This window comes from Notolepis coatsorum (assembly GCF_963971535.1).
Source record: "Notolepis coatsorum genome assembly, chromosome: 16".
NCBI classification, from domain to species: domain Eukaryota; kingdom Metazoa; phylum Chordata; class Actinopteri; order Aulopiformes; family Paralepididae; genus Notolepis; species Notolepis coatsorum.
In genome coordinates this window covers 81,320,876-81,341,780 of record NC_140180.1, presented here as the reverse complement: position 1 = coordinate 81,341,780, position 20,905 = coordinate 81,320,876, and the positions used below count along the sequence as shown (strand labels likewise).

General features: G+C 42.4%; 1 protein-coding gene across 1 annotated transcript in view; it reads right to left on the bottom strand.

Annotated features, from left to right (window-relative positions):
* cdhr2 (cadherin related family member 2) overlaps positions 1–20,905 on the bottom strand; it is a gene marked incomplete at both ends in the record, with an annotated part of 79,455 nt that overhangs the window by 42,617 nt on the left and 15,933 nt on the right. The window contains 6 exons of the mRNA XM_084332101.1: positions 7,584–8,162; positions 8,260–8,329; positions 8,518–8,757; positions 10,691–10,898; positions 12,098–12,159; positions 19,459–19,620. Of these exons, the coding sequence (XP_084188227.1) occupies positions 7,584–8,162; positions 8,260–8,329; positions 8,518–8,757; positions 10,691–10,898; positions 12,098–12,159; positions 19,459–19,620 (1,321 nt within the window). The remainder of the gene's footprint in view (positions 1–7,583; positions 8,163–8,259; positions 8,330–8,517; positions 8,758–10,690; positions 10,899–12,097; positions 12,160–19,458; positions 19,621–20,905) is intronic.

Sequence of the window (20,905 nt, the reverse complement as noted above, 5' to 3'; positions counted from 1 at the left end):
TTACCAGTAGCTTGTTATATATAGCTTGTTATATATATATATATATATATATATATATATATATATATATATATATATATATATATATATATATATATATATATATATATATATATATATATATATCACATGTAATCACATTTAATACATAATGATATTGTTAATGCACTTTACTGTTACAGTGATTAAGGTTAAGGTTATGAAATGTCAATATAGAGCTAATAGAATGTCTTCATAAGTATATCTGTGTGTGTGTGTGTGTGTGTGTGTGTGTGTGTGTGTGTGTGTGTGTGTGTGTGTGTGTGTGTGTGTGTGTGTGTGTGTGTGTGTGTGTGCGTGCGTGCGTGCGTGTGTGTGTACTGCCTAGGGCTGTCCCCGACTAAGGATTTGGATAGTCGACTATGATTGGACGAAATTTGCCGATAGTCGACTATTAGTCGACAAAAAAAAATATATATATATAATAGGCCTATTATATATATATAATTATATATATATTTTTTTTATCATTCCATTTGGGCTGTGGGGGGTGCTTAATGTCTGAAGGAGTCGACTGAAGGCTTCTTGTCTTGTTCTCTGCAAAAGCATGCAATTGGTCCACTGATGGATACATCTTGATATTTGTCTAGTAGTGTTCATTAGATGGGTGAAATCCTCTTTCAGTGCCTCTGTGCCTGTTTTCTTAGGCAGTTAGCCTCTGGTATGCGTGCCATTAGCGTTAGCCACGCTTCTAGGCCTCTTTTCTTTTGGAAAGAATGATAAAAATATATTCGACTAAGAGGTTGGCAGTCGACTACGGCTCATTTAGACCGATTAGTCGACTATTCGACTAATAGGGGTCAGCCCTAGCCATAGGTAGATCAATGTAGGCAATTAGGAGGACATACAGTTAAACCTGCTGGCTCGTTAATCATCCTATCTTATCATGGATATAATTAATTATAAAACACAAGATACTGATAAGAATAAGAAGAACTAATGATAAGAATATGCACCTAAATGAAAAAAAACAATCCCAATGCCAAAAAAAAATCTTAAATGCCTATATATTATGGAACCTACACATGTGTCACATGACCCATAATGACCCCCAAATCTGGGTCCATGTCATGTTGGATATGCCTTGATGAGGTGGAAATGAAACCTGACCCCAATTGTCAGACTTGTGTCTAGTGTTGCTGCATCTAGGTAATAATATGTATGAATATGAATATGAACATAAGAAATTCCTAATTTGTTCTACATCCGAGGTTATTTACTGAACAAAAATAATTAAAGGAACATGCCAACATTATGGGAAATGCGCTTACAGTATCATCTTCTCAAGAAGATAGATACCAATTTCCTCTCTGTGTGTTCAGTAGAAAGCTATCCGGCTGCAACCTAGTCCGGCTTAGTACAAATTAATGGAAGTGGATATGGACCAGCTAGCCAAGCTGTTGGCCAAAAACAACTCTCCTGGGCCCTCATTCATCAATGTGACATGGAAAATGTTCTATTTCCACACGTAAGCACAGAATTTAGAATGAGTGCACGCACAAAATAAACGGGATTTACCACACGTGCGTACGCAGGTTCTACGCACACCTGTCATGATAAATATCACCTTGGCCGTGCGCCGAGGCTCGTGCACACTTTCACGTATTTGCATACCAGAACCGCCCCGATTAACCATATACGGTAATGGACCACCCCCATGAAATGTGGAAAAGTGGACTAAGCCGAGGGTGTTGTACACTGTCGGATATTATATCTATTAACTTCCTAAAAGACCATTGCTGCCTGGACACCGCAAACACTAATAAAGACCATTAACCACTGTTTTGCCGTTGCCCGTTAGTGTCATTAATGCATGCTGGAATAAGAATGCCTTTCTTAATTTATTTTTAATATTAATAATTATTATAATACAATAAAAGACAGCTCCGTCTTTTAATACACATATATTGTACAGTAACGTCAAATAAATACTACAGTCCCCGCTGAAATAAAGGTTCTGCACGCACATACCAGCAGTGATCTACAGCATAAAAGATAGCCACTTTATAATACTATTCTGAGTAGATAATTCATCTGTATCGCAACAGAGTCACGGATCTGGTCGGGGCAGGTAGCATTATGTCGGGAAAATCCTTATGAAATAAACAAAAGTGAATTAAAGAATTTAAAAACAAAGTTTAGCATATTAAATCGTTTTATAAGCTTTCTGAGTAGATAATTCATCTGTATCGCAACAGAGTCACGGATCTGGTCGGGGCAGGTATAGCATTATGTCGGGAAAATCTTTATGAAATAAACAAAAGTGAATTAAGGAATTTAAAACGAAGTTTAGCATATTAAATCGTTTTATAAGCTTATAGCTTTTTTCGTGCTGATTGGAGAAGGGTCCAGCTGCAGAGCCAGAGAGCAACTCTCAGGGCCAAGATAGCACTTATACTATTTTGAGAGAGACAGCAGAGAGACAGACAGCAGAGAGACAGACAGACAGACAGACACTGTTCCACAGTGTGTGTGTGTGTGTGTGTGTGTGTGTGTGTGTGTGTGTGTGTGTGTGTGTGTGTGTGTGTGTGTGTGTGTGTGTGTGTGTGCGTGTGTGTGACTACTAGTCTAATAGTAGAGACTCAGCCCCCCCCCCCCCTCTGGACCACCTCCTAGTAGAGACTTCTCTAGGAAGAAGACGAAGATGAGGATTAAGGCGAGACACTGCAGGTGAATAGGCAAATATACTTTTTTTGTTGATTTTGAGATTTTGTTATATTTTGCTTCCTAAACATGTCTTCTATGAAACTAGTGACAATAAAACGTCAATAACACACATTTAGTTGTTCATTTTACTTCATTTTGCCTTATTGCATCCATAAATGTCCACATATTTAATGGGGAAGTGCCTCATTTGCATATATAAACATAAATTTCAGAAAACTTGTCTCTACTAGGAGGTGGTCCAGAGGGGGGGGTCTCTACTGGGAGGTGGTCCAGAGGGGGGGGGGGGTCTCTACTAGGAGACTAGTGGTCACACACACACACACTGTGGAACAGTGTCTATCTGTCTGTCTGTCTGTCTGTCTCTCTGCTGTCTGTCTCTCCGGCTCTGCAGCTGGACCTTCTCAAATAAGCACGGAAAAGCTTTTAAGCTCATAGCTCCAATTTGGGTCCCAAATTGCGGTACAAATGAAGGAGGTGTCTCGGGTAGTGGACTCTAGTTAATATTATGTTCTCTCTGCAATTAGACTGCCCCTCATTCATCCCTATCTGATGCTATCTCTGAAAACAGTTCCTGCGAGCGCAGTCAGTGCACCCGATAACGCTATATATATAAACCTGCATTCATTCGGAGAGAAAGACCTATTCCACATGCTATTTAGGGTTTGACAATAATTACACTAATATCGCTATTTCACAATGAACTATAATGAATTACGGGGGTCATACAGAACACGTGCCAGTGTCTTTATTTCCGCGTTGAAACGAATGCATGTACTGAGGAGCGCTTGTGCCGTAGTAACGATATTCTACCACTGGGCGTCAGCTAAGCATGCTCAGAGCTGTGCGTACACATAAGCACGAAGTCAAGTTCAAGTTGAAATTGATGAATCCCACTCTTTGCTTAGAAATGGTCGTACGCATATGGTCGTACGCACAGCTTAAGCACATATCTGTGCGTAAGTCACGTTGGTGAATGAGGGCCCTGGGCCCTCATTCATCAACGTGTTCTACGCACAGATCTGTGCTTACCCTGTGCGTACGATCATTTCTAAGCAAAGAGTGGGATTCATCAATTTCGATTTGAACTTGACTCCGTGCTTACATCTACGCACAGGTCAGACCAGGCGTACCTGGCGCCCAGTGGTAGAATATATTATTACAACAAGGAAATGAGCTTCTGTGCATAATAACACTGGCATGTTCTGTACGAACCGTAGTTCATTATAGTTCATTGTAAAATAGCAACAGTAGTGTAATTATGGTCAAAACCCTATAAATAGCATTTGGAATAATAGATCTTTCTCTCAGAATGAATGCAGCATGGTTTATATAGCGTTATCGGAATATACGGGGTGTAGGCTACTGACTGACTGCGCTCCGCGTAGCTTGATTGATTGATTGATTGAAAAGTTTATTAACAGATTGCAGAATGGGTACAGTACAGTACAGCTCAGTAAATACAATTGTTAATTGGGGACGCAGACCAACTTTCGTCTTGTTTACATCAGGGTCCCCCATTTTCAATTCATCATAAATCATAAAGCTCAACTCGTTATTATTTTGCGCAGACCGCAGAAACACGGGAACGTTTTGATTATATTTAAAAGGCTTTACGTTAAACGAAACAAGTGGAATTTCGAAGCTGTAAGCAGAATACAAGTCATATGAATATAGTGTTCTTCCCCCTTTTTACTGTATAAGAAAGAATAGAAAACGCATTGCAATGACACCAGATAGTGGACAGACTATGTATATGATGGGATTCAAGTTCGCGTTTTTGTTGATCATAGGCATGCTGTCAGAGTATGATATCTTCAAACATTCTAGAACATTTGTCGTCACAGATCATGTCCTAATAGAACATAGGATATGGCATGGATTGTGATATTGTGTGGACTGTAATTATTACTGTACCGGTACCACCCATTGTGACAACAGCCTTGTGAGTCCCGCACACAAACATGATGGAATTCAAGTTCATGTATTGAAAGGCAGGCTACATCATACATGCAGTGAGATTCATTGTTCTTGTATATGCTCTCTATTATTGTTTATATAGGCTACCCAATACTGACATCAAAATAGATTGTAGTATGCCTCTAGAAATCATATGCAGCAGGTAGAAAATTGACGGGAGATCCATCGCGATTTGGAATAAAATTGAGGAGAACTTTAATCCCTGGGTATTAATCAAACAACACGGGAAAAGGCAGTCATATTCCAGCGCGGTATTTATTAGTGTTTGCGCTGCCCAGGCAGCAATGGTTAATAGATATCATATCCGACATCACCGTAAGTGTACACGTCTGTCAGCCTGTCTCATGACACGCTTCCCTCGGCTTAGTCCATTTTTCCACATTTCATGGGTGTATTCCATTACCGTATATGGTTAATCGGGGCGTTTCTGGTATGCAAATACGTGAAAGTGTGCACGAGCCTCGACGCAGAGCCAAGGTGGGATTCATCATGACAGGTGTCCGTAGAGCCTGCGTACGCACGTGTGATGAATCCCGACTTCCCTGTGCGTACACTGGTTCTACATTCCGTGCTTACGTGTGGAAATAGAACATGTTCTACGCACACATTGATGAATGAGGGCCCTGGAGTTTTGAGCTAGGCTAGTGGTCAGTATCCGCTTCCATTAATTTTAAGCTAGGCTAGCTTGCAGGGCGGCTGAGTGGTGCAGTGGGCAAGGCGCTCTCGCCACTAACGCAGGAGATGCTGGTATCGAGCCCAGCTCTCGCCGTTGCTACCAGCTTGGCCGGTCGTCATACTAACACAATTGGCAGTGTTAGGGGTGGGAAAGCCGGTGGGTGGGGATTGGACGTTGTGGACAGCGACTCCTACAGGTCGGTTAGTGCGCCTGTACAGCAGAATCAGGAAGTATCGGGGGCAGCGTGAGCCTCCCACGCGTTACTCCTCGCCACTGAGAGATCGTGCTGTTCAGGTGAAAAGATGCGACAGCTGCCTCCTCGTGTACCGGAGGGGACACGTGATGCAAGGCTTGGTCCTCACTACAGCCGACCAGTGGGAGGCATAGTCTAGCAACGTCGAGACAGGGGAGGGGAGAATTGAAGGGAGAATTGGCGATGGGAGAAAAAAATAAATAAGGAGAAAAGGTGGATAAAAAAAAAAGCTAGGCTAGCTTGCAGCTGGATAGCTTTCTACTGAACACAAAGAGAGGAAATGGGTATTTATCTTCTTGTCTGACTCTGGAGAAGACGGCAAGTGCATTTCCCATAATGTTGGTGTGTTCCTTTGAGTTGACTCTACAATTTCCTACTTGTTTCCAAACGCAACAATCTTAGTAAGGTAAATTACTTGGGTCAATAATTTCTTTTTTTGTGGCATATAGCCACAAAGCGGCGACAGAACAATGTCCGTCTGTTATGTGTGTGTCTGTCTGTAGAGAGGAGTCCCTCCCCTTCCACTGGACCACCATGGGATCAGAAGACATATTGAATTGTGCCATGAATTACACATATGATGTTTGTCAATTTAAAAGTCTAATTATCAGCTAACTAACGTTACGTTATAGCATCTAAAGCTATGGTAAATGGTAAATGGTGCATTTGTAAGCGCTTTACAATTTGTTCCTCACATTTTACCCATTCACTCACAAATTCACACACCGACGGCAGAGGCAACCATGGAAGGTGCCAACCTGCTCATCGGGAGCAGTTAGGAGTTAAGTGTCCTGCTCAAGGACACTTCAACACGCTGCCCGGGAGGAGCAGGAATCAAACCGGGAACCTCTGGATTACCAGAAGATTGCTTTACCTCCCGAGCCCCTAGCTAACGTTAGCTAACTAAGTGAATCAACATTCTTGAAATGCAGAATTATCTTTTTAAATTATATACACGTCATAGGCCTATGTGTAATTCATGGCACAACTCAAACAGACTCAAAAAGGGATTTGTTTCTTCAAATGTAAGACTTCATTCCATTCATGGAAATAAATGGATACAAATGTCAGAAACTAAGCAACACACAGGAGGAGCTTATATCCTATTTTCAACTAGTCACGATTAGCATTGCTAATGTCAGCAAATATGTTGTCTTGTACAAAATACAAACCATACAATGAAGGGAATCATCAGCATGGCATTCAGATGAATTCCTGACAGCTGAGTAGCAAACATTATCAGACGTTTGCTATGATTATACTATCGATTAGCGCTACGTTTAACAGTTTTGCTGTTTGTTTGAATGTCGGGATATGTGAGCTAGCAAGCTTATTTAGTGGTAGCTCTACTTCATTTATCATTAGCTGAAATCATGGTTTTGTAGTTTTGCTTCTACTCATTCAGCTTAGTAACTGGCTAAACTTGCTTGATATATAGCTAGGCCACAAGCCAATTTCTTATCACTTCAGCCATGACAAGAATTCATTCCATTCGTGGAAATAAATGGATATAAATGTGTGTGACACAGCTAGCTAGATACACATGTTGTCAAGACTTGTCATTCTACTTGTAGGTAGTTTGAGTATAGGACAGTGAAATTCACTTTTGTCAGCATCACATTACAGTTACAAGTAGAACAGTAGAGTGCTGTCACTGTGCAGGAGTAATGGTCTAGAATTCCATGGCACTGATTTAGTGCTGTGAAACAGCTTTTTTTTTATTGTATTTGTATTTATATTGTATCTATAGTATTATATAGATATTGGACTGTAAAGGACTGTGAAGCTCTGTATCCCCCCCCTGTACCCCCCCCCCCATGCTGCTTTGACACCTGAATTGCCCCAAGGGGATTAATAAAGGATCATCTTATCTTATCTTATCTTACATGCAGATTTTATAGAGGAGCCCGTTTGAAACATTGATTGCTGGCCGGCTACACTGCTGTTGGACTGTGGCACTGCAGCGCTGACCTGATGTGGCACTGTTGTTCTCTCCCATCTCCGTGTACCGGTCCACCACCTGGGCCTTCATCTCCACCTGGTTACAGAGTTCATAATCCACAGTGATATTTGGGTTGGTGATGATTTCCCCCGTGTCCTCCAACAGAAACCATTTGCAGGGTTTCCAACTTGAGCTGCACAGACACCTAGTAGACTCCAGCTTGAAGACCAAAGAATGGTTTCCGTCCTTGTCCTGGGCTGTGAAGTAACCAATGCTGGTGACGTTGGTGTTCTCGTACACTTTTATAGTAGCTGTGGTGGGGTTGAACTCTGGCCTCTCGTCGTTCACATCTATCACCTCCACCTCCACCTCCACGGCGACCACCTGGTCTAGGTTGGCCGCCTCCACCTGCAGTTTGAAGATCTTGACGCTCTCGTAGTCCAGGTCAACACCAGCGTCCAGGGAGATGTCGCCCTTGTAGCTCCCTTTCTCCAGAAAGCTGCGGATGCTGAACCTACCTAAGCTTCCCTCAGTGATGCTGAAGGAGATGCGGTTGAATTCTGCAGTTTGGTCCAAATCCTCAGCATAGACGGAGCCAACAAATGCACCTGTTTGGGGGAGAAAAGCCAATTACTTCTGCAATCGACTGGCATGAATCACAATATAAATGTCCCTGGAAGCCATTTACCAAAATGAAATGCTTACCCTTCGCCCCTTCCTTAACACTGAACTTGTAAGAAGCTGCTTTAAATTCTGGAGTATTGTCATTGATATCCTGTGATCAATTAAAAGAAAGGGTTATTTATAATGGGTCTCATGGTCGTCATCTTCATCATCATCATCATCATCATCATCATCATTCAAGGTATATCTCTATGATCATAACCCTTTCCATATACCAAAAACATCAAGGCACAAAATTAAACAATATCAATGATTTTACAGAAATCGTTTGAGACTCACCCTTATATCAATGATAACTGTAGCGGTGTCATTCAAGGATTCTTCCCCCTTGTCAGTAGCCATCACAACCAGTTCAATCTTCCCTTGCAGGTCCCGATCCACAGCCTCTAGATCCATTTCGTTGATGTTCGTCAACACACCGGTTTTGTTGTCAATTGTGAAGTTATTACTGTACTCACTTGGCACGATGCTATACACGATCTGGCTGTTTGGTGACTCTGGGTCGTCCGCATCAGAGGCCTGCCAAGATAAGAGACTTTTCAACATGCTGTTTATGGCTATGTCTGTTTTAGTTGTGCTACTGCACAATACTAGGAGTTCCTAGTGGCCTTACTCACAAAACCCACCTTACCCCTGCACATTTTGACAACCTAGGATGGCTTAGAGTAGACAACAGAGTACAGCAACTTGCAATGGGCCTGGTCTACAACATACACTACACCACTGGGATACCCATGTAAAAAAAAATGTATTGATCATGTATAATAATAATAATAATAATAATAATAATAATAATAATAATAATAATAATAATAATAATAATAATAATAATAATAATAATAATAATGGATTGGATTGGATTTATATAGTGCTCTTCATGACACCCCAGTGACCCCAGAGTGCTTACAGAGTCCATTATTCGTTCATACACAGTCATACCGGTGGTGGTAAGCTCCAATTGCAGCCAGAGCTGCCCTGAGGCAGACTCACGGAAGCGTGGCGAATAATCATCGCCTACGGCCCCTCCGACCACCACCAACATTCATTCACATGCATACACATTCATACGAGGCAAGTAGGTTAAGTGTCTTGCCCAAGGACACAACGGGATGGACATGGGCTTGAGCGGGATTCGAACCACCAACCCTTCAATCATTGGACGACCCGCTCTACCCCTGATTTTGTTTTTGAAGTATTCTACAATCTTGTATGTGATGTAATATGTGTGGTTATCTTATTCTGATTAACTTTGTACTGCCTGTATAGCACTTTGTGATTTTAATCTAGAAAAGCGCTTTACTAATAAAATGTAGCTATTTACCTTACATGTCGAAATACTTTCCAAAGGTCAGTGAATTCCACGACCACAACACGTTTCGCAATTATGCAACAATAATGTGGAATGCCCTACCCAAAACCGTGAAGGAATGTGAATCCCTATACCCTCCTTCAAAACCGATCTCAAAGAGCACCTACGGATGGCTGCAATTAGAAACTGGCCCCTGTAAATGTCCAAATCCCCCGCCCCCTGTAAATTTCTTCCCCTTCGGAGGTATATATTTTTTATGATATCTTTTTACTACACAGTTCTGTATATCTGTTTGTCATGTATGTCATAAATGTCATGATGAATTGAAAATGGGGGACCCCTGGTGTGCATCCTCTTAGCAGTTTGTTTTGTATTGAGCCGTACTGTAATGTACCCATTCTGCATTCTGTTAATAATGTTTTCAATCAATCAATCAATCAATTCCATTCTACATAGTGATTCAGCCAATGGGAGAGGGGGCCTGGGTCAAAGGGGTCTGGTCCTGTTGTGTCCACAAGCATGTACAATAATGCTGTATATACTCTATACATATATTTTATATTCATGGTATATATATATTTATCCACATCTGTCTGTATATAACTGCATATAATAATTTTTACATACCTGTAGATACTATATCTATACCTGTACATATCCCGTACCTACTCTTACTAGTTATACCACTGGCCAGTATGACTTACTACCATAGTGTCTGTATACCTTTATTACAGTAAATAATTTTACTATAATTATTGTATCACTGTACATACAGTAATAATAACACACTGAACATACATCTGATTAGCACTATTACTCAGTAGTACTCATTTATATATTTTATATCCAGTTTAATCACGTACATTGTATATTGCTATTGCACTTTACTGTTACATTTGCACTCTGGTTGGATGCCAAATTATTATGACTATTATTATTATTTTCATTGATGGCAATACATTTTAATCTAATCGATTCTAATCTAATATTGAAAGAGTGTTTTTAGGGCACCTCTTCAGCCATTAATGTCTACTTTAAAATACTCCCCCAAAAAAACACACACACACACACAGGAATCTATCTGTAGATACACAATGCAGTATTGACCTGTATTTGAAGCTCAAGTTGTTCACCCTCACTGACAGGAACATAGTACTTGTCTGGGTTCATGACTGGCGGCTGGTCATTGATGTCGAGCAGAGTGATCTCCAGCACTGTGGTGCCCATGCCATTGATAGAGTCTCTGGCTTGCAGAGTAGCGAAATGCAGAGACATCACCTCCCGGTTAATCAGGCTGCTGTCGGTCACGTAGACAGTGCCTGTGGTCCGCTCCACGTCGAAATACTTCCGTCTGAAGAATCGGAATCAAGAAACACAAATGATGACAACTATGTGGAAATGGTTACATTGTCAAATAATGTCAGCTGATGAAGATCGGGGGTACACTTGGGTCAAAAACTGTATGTTAGTGCTCTGCCTGAGGCCTACCTGAGCTCTGATTACCTGAGGCCTACCTGAGCTCTGATTACCTGAGCTCTGATTACCTGAGGCCTACCTGAGCTCTGATTACCTGAGGCCTACCTGAGGTCTGATTACCTGAGCTCTGATTACCTGAGGCCTACCTGAGCTCTGATTACCTGAGCTCTGATTACCTGAGCTTTGATTACCTGAGCTCTGATTACCTGAGCTCTGATTACCTAAGCTCTGATTACCTGAGGCCTACCTGAGCTCTGACTACCTGAGCTCTGACTACCTGAGGCCTACCTGAGCTCTGACTACCTGAGCTCTGATTACCTGAGGCCTACCTGAGCTCTGACTACCTGAGGCCTACCTGAGCTCTGACTACCTGAGCTCTGATTACCTGAGGCCTACCTGAGCTCTGACTACCTGAGGCCTACCTGAGCTCTGACTACCTGAGGCCTACCTGAGCTCTGACTACCTGAGGCCTACCTGAGCTCTGACTACCTGAGGCCTACCTGAGCTCTGACTACCTGAGGCTTACCTGAGCTCTGACTACCTGAGCTCTGACTACCTGAGGCCTACCTGAGCTCTGACTACCTGAGGCCTACCTGAGCTCTGACTACCTGAGGCCTACCTGAGCTCTGATTACCTGAGGCCTACCTGAGCTCTGACTACCTGAGGCCTACCTGAGCTCTGACTACCTGAGGCTTACCTGAGCTCTGACTACCTGAGCTCTGATTACCTGAGGCCTACCTGAGCTGATTACCTGAGCTCTGATTACCTGAGGCCTACCTGAGCTGATTACCTGAGCTCTGATTACCTGAGGCCTACCTGAGCTCTGACTACCTGAGCTCTGACTACCTGAGGCTTACCTGAGCTCTGACTACCTGATATCTACCTGAGCTCTGACTACCTGAGCTCTGATTACCTGAGGCTTACCTGAGCTCTGACTGTCATAATAAGGGTAGACATGGTAAAACTGAGTCAGGCTTTTAGCTGAAATGCGTTTGTTGTTGCCCACAATGAATAGAAGACTACTGATCTGTGAGTGCCGGCATTGTGTTTGTTTTGATATGAGGGTAGACATACATGCTTTCGGGAAGCAGGGTGTAGGTGATTTTGCCCTCATCTAGCTTATCGAGATCAGTCGCCTGGAAAAACAGAGAAAACAATTATGTGCTGTAAATGAGCGTCAACCTGTCTAGTGAGTGAAACTCAAAAAGTGGGTTATTATACCCCCCAAGCACACTTAGTGGGGTGCCTGGACACTCAGTCATATCGAATTGATGCGAAAGTTTAGTTTTCACTTTTAATTTGAAGATAAGGATCTATAGAACCATTTTGGCTTGAGTGTCAAGAAACCAAATTTGAATTTATGCCCATTTTCCAAAATGGCCACAATCGAAATCATGATTTTTTTTTTAAATGTTCACACAATTGTGTATTGCTATTTTAAGTCAATAGGGCCTACTGTGTGAGGAATCAACTGGAGTTCAAATATTGATGTTTTGAATATTCTGGTATGGCAAAAATCAAAGATGGCTGCCAATTTCTGTATTTATTTCGAATTACGCTTAATAAGAATTACCTAGAATGGTGATGTTGGTGCCTATACCAAGGTTTTCATGAATGAGTAATTGAATAAAAATGTAATAAACATGATTGGAGCATATCTTATATGATATTTCACACAAATGAGACAATAAATATGTGGAGAGAGTTAGATATGAGAACTGTAAACAACAACGATGATTGTGAAGAACGTCCTCGTCACGGGGAAGGATCTGCATCTCAGCAACGATTTCAACGCCATGCCAAAGACCTGATGGAGGTGTTGCTAAGCAATGGGAATCCCTTTGAGGAGGGCAGTAAAGACCTGCTTAATATATTAGACAATAAGGTGAGTGTGAGTCTGTGGCTGCTGCCGTATCTGTACATCAACTCAAGTATACGGGACAAGAGCAGTACAACAATTTCAGGAAGAGTGAGCTTGAATCAAATTACACACTTCTGACAGCACCGATCAAGCGAAATAACTTACTGTTGTTCCATGATAAGAAAACGCAGAAGAAGACAGCAAATAAGCTGAGAATGCAGCACTTCAAACATCATGCAGAGCTCTATGGGAAAGCTTTTATTGTGCTAGACAGAATACACGTCGAGTAGCAACATTTCTGTCGACGGGGAGTTAGTTGAGCCTGGTGTAACAAGAAAGAACTGTTCTCATTCCTGTCAAATACATTTTTTAATAGATGGACAGTTCCCAGATGACAAGGATGTCTACATCACTGTCTGTAGGTGATCAAGTCCACCATGTTGGAAACAGTCAGGGGTGTAAAGTACTTGAGTAATTGTACTTCGTTACAATACTTAAAGGGGAACTATTTTACTATTTCTTTCACTATTTGGGCACTTTTACACAATTCCTGTGAGTCTATGGAACACCTCTGTAATATATATATTTTTTTTATTCATTGTTTTGTATTTCTAATCAAGTCCTCAAAAACAGCATTTTTCTACCTCAAGATCTCGAGCTGTTTTGAGCCTGGGCTCCTAAACCACTGTGCACCGTCGGCCCCGCCTGAACATTAACATGCAGCAGTGACTATATGACATCACATATAGGCACATTTTCAAACGACTCAGTTCAGTGAGGGTGAATATTGTGAGAGGAGAATTGGAAGAATGCGCCAATATGAGAATTTTGAGACATAGATCATATTAATATAAGTTCACATAGCTAGGAAACAATGCTAAACACTCAAAAAGGCCATTTATAAGATAGTTCCCCTTTAAGTACTGTTTTGGGGGATTTGTACTTTACTCAAGTATTATTAGGTTTGTATACTTTGTACTTTTACTCCATTACATTTCAGAGAAGAAAAACATACTTTTTACTCCTACATTTAAAATGCAGACCTACAAAGTACAAATCTCACAGGTCCAACTATTTTAATTAGTATATTTGAATTGTTTATCTGGCCGAACTAACGTTAACGTTATTAATCCTGCGACCGCAGGTAAACAGCCAATCAAATCCCCATCAATGGAAAATGAACCCGCCCATACCCATGCTGATTGGTCCTTGTGCAACACTAGAAAGCGGGGATCTTTGATTAAACACCTGCTATCAGAAGAATAGACAGTCAGATCCGCATTATGCTGTGGTTAATATTGTGATATTATTCAGGGTACTCCAGTATTCTGTCTTTAATATTGTGATATTATTCAGGGTACTCCATTATTCTGCTTTTAATATTGTGATATTATTCAGGATAATCCAGTATGCTGTGGTTAATATTGTGATATTATTCAGGATACACCATTCTGTTTTTAATATTGTCATATTATTCAGGATACTACAGTATTCGGTCTTAAATATTGTAATATTATTCATGCTGTGATGTTAATGCCGTCCATGTTAGTTTACCTTCAATGGAGAAGTGCATTAAATAATTGTAATGCAAAAAAAGTGTCCTCTGTTCTTTCATTTCAGCATTGTCTATCGCAGAACACATTCCATTGTGGGCAGAGTGTCTGCTTGGTTTCATTCCAGCCTTGCCTAAACACCAGCTGATGATTTCACTAATTGGCTCACCTCTTCAACTAACTCACCTGGTGCAATGTATAGTTAAAATGAAAACTTGGCCCACGATGGAATGAGTTTGAGACCCCTGGTCTATCCCTTTCAAAAAAAATGTACTTTTACTTTTGAGTACTTAAGTACATTTAAAAGTAGGACTTTTTTACTTTTACTCAAGTGTGTTTTTAGCCAGATACTCTGACTTTTACTTGAGTCAGATTTTGAGACAGTACCCATACTTTCACTTAAGTATAATTTCTGGGTACTTTTTACACCCCTGGAAACAGTCCACTAATGGATCAATGCAACCATGAGGAAACGGACTCGTGTCCTATAGTACAGTGTTTCTCAACTGGTGGGTCGCGACCCAAAAGTGGGTCGCGGGGCCATCTTGAGTGGGTCGCGGATATGTGTGTAAAAAAATAAAAATAAGATTTTTTTTTTTTTTTTTTTTTTTTTTTTTTAATACTTTTTTTTTTGCACTACCTATCTTTGTTAAAGTGGCCTCCTCAGCTCTGGTCCAACTGAAGACAAATCAGAGGAACAGATTGGACATTGAGCATGACCTCAGAGTTGCTTTGTCTACCATCACCCCAGATTTTAAGACTCTTGTCAGGAGCAAACAACATCCCCAGTTATCCCATTAGTTCCCTGGGATGGAAAGCTAAGAAGTCTGCTAAGAAGGATATATTATTTATTATTATTATTATTATTTTATTTCATTGTGTTTTTAGCCCTAGTTGTACTTTTGTTGCAACCCCAGTTATCCCATTAGTTCCCCCAAACTTACTGTAGGTCTGTTATGTTAAGCTAAAAAGTCTGCTAAGAAGCATAATTATTTATTATTATTATTATTTAATTTCATTGGGTTTTTAGCTCTAGTTGCACTTTTGTTGCAACCCCAGTTATCCCATTAGTTCCCCCAAACTTAGGTCTGTTATGTTAAGCTAAGAAATCTGCTAAGCATAATTATTTATTATTATTTGATTTCATTGGGTTTTTACTCAATAGTTGCACTTTTGTTGCACTTTTTTGTGTTTATTTTTACATAAATCATAGTGGTTCAAAATTTTGGGTTGCGACTTAATGACTAAGGAAAATGTTGGGTCCCGAGGCTAGACCAGTTGAGAACCACTGCTATAGTACATCTCCACGCCCTCCAAACATTATCACTTGGGAGGGTGCATACTGGAGACACAGATGTTGTCGTAATCCTTCTGACTAATTTCCATCACATCAAGACTCTGAATGCAGCTGCGGAAATCTGGATCTCCTTCAAAGCTGGAACGATAACCAGAACGATCTCCCTGAACACTATCGTCCTGAAGCTGGGCACGACAACATGCAAAGCCATGGCTCACTGCCAGGCATTCACTGGATAATTTTCCTTCAAGTTCAAGAGTAAGCGATCCTGCTGCAAGTTGATGCACAAAGTGCCATTCCTCATGGAGGAATTTGCAACTATTCCTCGTCTACACGCCATTCCAAACATCGCCAAGGCCGAAAGAAGTGGCAACAAACTTTGTCTGTAGGGCAGGCTGTACAACAACGAGCCAAACGAGGACAATGGTGTTGATCTTGTCCGAATGAGGCTATTCTCACAGAAGACTAGGGACATGGAGAGAGTTCCCCTAACCAGTGATGTTTTGGATCAACATCTCAAAAGGAGTGTCTTCCAAGCAAGAATCTGGACGACAGCCCAAAGGTATGCATCTGTATGCATTTGTGTATTGTATTATTATGTCAAATAAAATCATTAATTAATTCAGGTCCATGATGCCTGTCAACAACCCCAATGATCATGGGGGGATCATTGCTCTATGTAACATCATCAACCCATCCATCTCATTGCACACACATCCACATGCACACACTTACTTTAAACAAACACTCACCTTAACACTCACTTTAGACACTTTAACACTACATTATATTTATCTATTATTAAAAGATTTGCACTACATTCATTCCTAATTTGCATTTGCACCTTGCCTTAAAAGTTGTGTACCTCATTAAGTCTGCATTTGTACCTCATTGTCTTTCACTGTACTTAGATTGTACTTTAGTTTGTATATTGTATTGTATATTGTAGTGTTATTCCTCCTTTACTTTTTTTACTGTATGAAGCACATTCTCAGGGGCTCATACAGAACAAAGTATTTCACTGTGAAGTACATGCACGTGTATATGTGACAAATAAAAACAATCTTGAACTTGAACTTGAAACATGGGTGGAAGGAAGATGACGGCAAGCTGCTTCCTATTTGGACCACGCTGCCCCTCGTCAAGGTATTACATCTGGATGTGAAGTGCATGAGGACAAAGTTGAAGTGCAAATGTGAGAACTATCTGGACCAGAGCAATTTCCAAGACTGACATGTATATGGGATTTGTTAGCTACTTTCTTATTAAACTATTGTGCAAGGAGTTATTCAAGCACTGGTTGGGGGTTAGGAACCACCGACAGCCCCTAGAGGCCAGTTTATATCTGAACGCTTGACACTTGAACCAAAATTGTTCTATAGACCCTTACCTTCAAATTAGTAGTGAAAACTAAACTTTCGCATCAATTTGAAATTAAAACAACAAATTACCCATACACGGCCCCCCACTAACTGGAAGTGGAGGCAGAACGAGGCAGCGTGAGAGGTGTATGTTGGTGGCTTGGCACTAGAGTAGACGCACCAAATCCAAGCAGCCTAGACGCACTATTATCCCTCCACAAGCCACACATAGAGCTCCTTGAGCCACACACCCGGACTAGACCCCCACCAGTTCGCCTACAGAGCCAACAGGTCCACGGAGGATGCCATCGCCACAACTCTCCACTCTACCCTGTCCCATCTGGAGAGAGCGGGGGGCTACGCACGGCTGCTCTTCGTGGACTTTAGCTCTGCATTCAATACCATCCTGCCTGACAGACTAGTGCCCAAACTCATGGGAGAGACTCTACTTCCTGAGAATACTGAGAAAGTACCACCTCAGACAAGACCTGCTTGTGTCTTTTTACCGCTGCTCCGTGGAAAGCATCCTCACCTACTGCATCAACATGTGGTTCCTCAGCTGCACAGCCGCAGAGAGGAAGGCGCTCCAGAGGGTCGTCAACTCGGCCCAGAAAATTATCGGCTGCCCTCTCCCCTCACTGGAAGGACTATACAACTCCTGCTGCCTTAAAAAAGCAGTAAAAATACTGAAAGACCCACACCACCCGGGCAACAAACACTTCGTACGGCTGCGCTCGGGCAGGCGTTTCAGCGTCATGCCCACCCGGACTAACAGACTGAAGTTTAGTTTTTATCCTAGGGCCATATGTGCACTAAACTCAGCTAAAATTTAAAACAACAGTCTCCCTTGCACCCCCCCCCCCCACGCACACACAACATTAAGGGATAGTGCAATTATCTTTTACACCCCTCTGTTTATGTTAATGTTATTTATGCCTTACTCCTTTTTATATTTAATACTGTGTTTAGGACTGTGTTTTTATATTTTTACTAGCACCTAGGGCTGCATTTTAAATTTCGTTGTAACAACTGTAACAATGACAATAAAGATCTATTCTATTCTATTCTACATAGAGTTCTTTGAGCCATACACAGAGATTCACGAGCCACACATAGAGTTCTTTGAGCCACACAGAGCTCCACGAGCCACACAGAGCTCCACAAGCCACACATAGAGCTCCACGAGCCACATAGAGCTCCACGAGCCACACAGAGCTCCACAAGCCACACACAGAGCTCCACGAGCCACACACAGAGCTCCACGAGCCACACAGAGCTCCACGAGCCACGCATAGAGCTCCACGAGCCACATAGAGCTCCACGAGCCACACAGAGCTCCACCCGAGTCAGATTTCGCTGTCTGTTCCGCATCTCTTTAGCTTCCAGTGTGTTTCAGGGGTTAGTGACCTGTGATCAGTGATCTGTTCACACTGCAGGCGAGGGTGGCCCAAATCTGCTCATAATGTGACTCAGATCAGATCAGTGTGAACAGCACAAATTACATGGAATCTGATCTTTTCACTTCTGATTTGGGCCACTTTCTGATTTGGGCCACTTTCTGATTTGGGCCACTTGGGCCACTTTTGGGTCCTAAATCAGATACAGGTCTGATTGTTGTTGCAATGTGACCTGAACAGTCATGTCGAAATTCATGCGACTATTACGTCACTCTAGATTGACATTCATCACAGTTCTGCGCCGGCGGGAGTCACTCTGTGAATACAAACATGGAGGACAGCTTGTGACGGAGGTGGTCAATGGAGGGACAGCGGGGTGTTTAGTATTTGGGGTGATATTTCTTCTTTTTTTTATTATCTTTTTCCCCCTTCTTTTTCCGTTTTTCTCCCCTCCCAATGTTAGTCGTTATGCCAAATCCCAATCCCCTTCCTGGTCGTTGCGCACTCTACCCCCTACCGTCGGTCTGGGAGGGCGGAGACTATCACATGCTTCCTCCGACACATGTGTAGCCAGCCCACCACTTCTTTTCACCTGGCAGCGCGGACTCTCACTGGGAGAGTGTAACGTGTGGAAGGGTCACACTACCTCCCTCCAGATCCTTCCCTCGCCGTGCAGGCGCCCCGACCGAACTGTAGGAGTCACTGTTTACAACGACCCGGACCCACCCACCGGCTTCCCTCCCGCTGACTCTGCCAATCGAGCCAGTATGACCAGTGTCTCTTGCGTTGGTGACGAGCGCTTAGTCCGCTGCGCCACCCAGCCGCTGGGGTGATATTTCTGTTCAAGCGAAAAAGAATGTGAACAGCCAAGCAAACCAATCGGATCTGAGCGACGAATCAGAATTGAGCAGCAAGGCTGAACATAGCAGTATACTGAGTTGTCAAAGTAGATTGTGAAGGACTTACTACAATGGTGCCCAGTGATGTGTTAACAGGACTGTGCTCGGGCACCCGCAGCTCGTAGGTGTCCTGTGGGAACGTAGGGCTGTTGTCGTTGGCGTCCTTGATGGCGATAGTGACTGTAGCAGTGGAGCGGAGGGTGGTGTTACCTTGATCCTCAGCTATCACCTGCACCATGACAGAAAAACAACACAAGTTTCAAGTTTCTTTAATAGTTGTCATACAGAAGTACAGAATACTTTCATACAAAATGCTTCTTACTGTTACGCTCCAGAGACTGTGCTAGACAAGATAGTATCAAATAACATAGTATAGCATGTAAATTAGAAGTAGAAAATGAGGTCACAGTGTTCAGTATAGACATATGTACAATGTTCGATGCAGAATAGACGTAACTGAGTTACCATATAATATACAATACTATGCAGTGTACTAATGTACAATACTATATAGTGCAAAGCAGAAATGGGATGAGGTACAATTTAGGTACAATTTACAGTAAGGTGTACGAGTTGTAGTGCAATCCTTCATCAATAAATATAAAGTGTGGGGAGTGGGTGCTACAGTGTGTTTGTTTAAAGTGAGTGTGTGCTATAAAGTGTGGGGAGTGGGTGCTACAGTGTGTTTGTTTAAAGTGAGTGTGTGCGTGTGGATGTGTGTGCTATGTGCGTTTGATGGTTGTTGTGTAGTGTTCATTGTTCGTTGAGCAGCCTGATGGCCTGGGGATAGAAGCTTCTTCTGAGTCTTTCTGTGCTCGCCTTGAGACTCCGGTATCGCTTGCCTGACCGCAGCAGTTCAAAGAGGCAGTTGTTCGGGTGACTGGAGTCTTTAATGATTCTCTTAGCCTTGCCCCTGCACCGCTTGTTGTAAATGTTCTGGAGGGTGGGGAGCCCCCCTCCAATTGTGCGTTCGGCTGAACGTGTCACTCTTTGTAGTCTGCTTCGGTCTTGTGCAGTGCTATTCCCAAACCAGGAGGTGATGTTGCCAGTCAGGATGCTCTCTATTGTACATGAGTAGAAGTTCTTAAGGATCTTCTGACTGACTTGGAACTTCCTTAGGCGCCTGAGGAAGTAGAGGCGTTGTCGTGCCTTCTTCACAACACTGTCAATGTGTGTGGTCCATGTCAAGTCCTCGGATATGTAGGCTCCGAGGTACTTAAAGCTGTTGACTCTCTCAACCGGTGCCCCGTCGATGCTGAGGGGGCTGTAGTCCTTGACCCCCGACCTCCTGAAGTCCACAATCATCTCCTTTGTTTTGCTGACGTTCAGGGAGAGGCAACATGACAACGGAACAACATATGAAGTAGTGCAGTGTTGTAGTACTCGGGTCCAGGACTTGGACTTGAGTCCGAGTACTGGACTGATTTTCAGGACTCGTGACTCGACTTGGACTTGTGCACTGAGGACTCGGACTTGGACATGGACTCGAGCATTGACTGCATTCGGACTCGGAA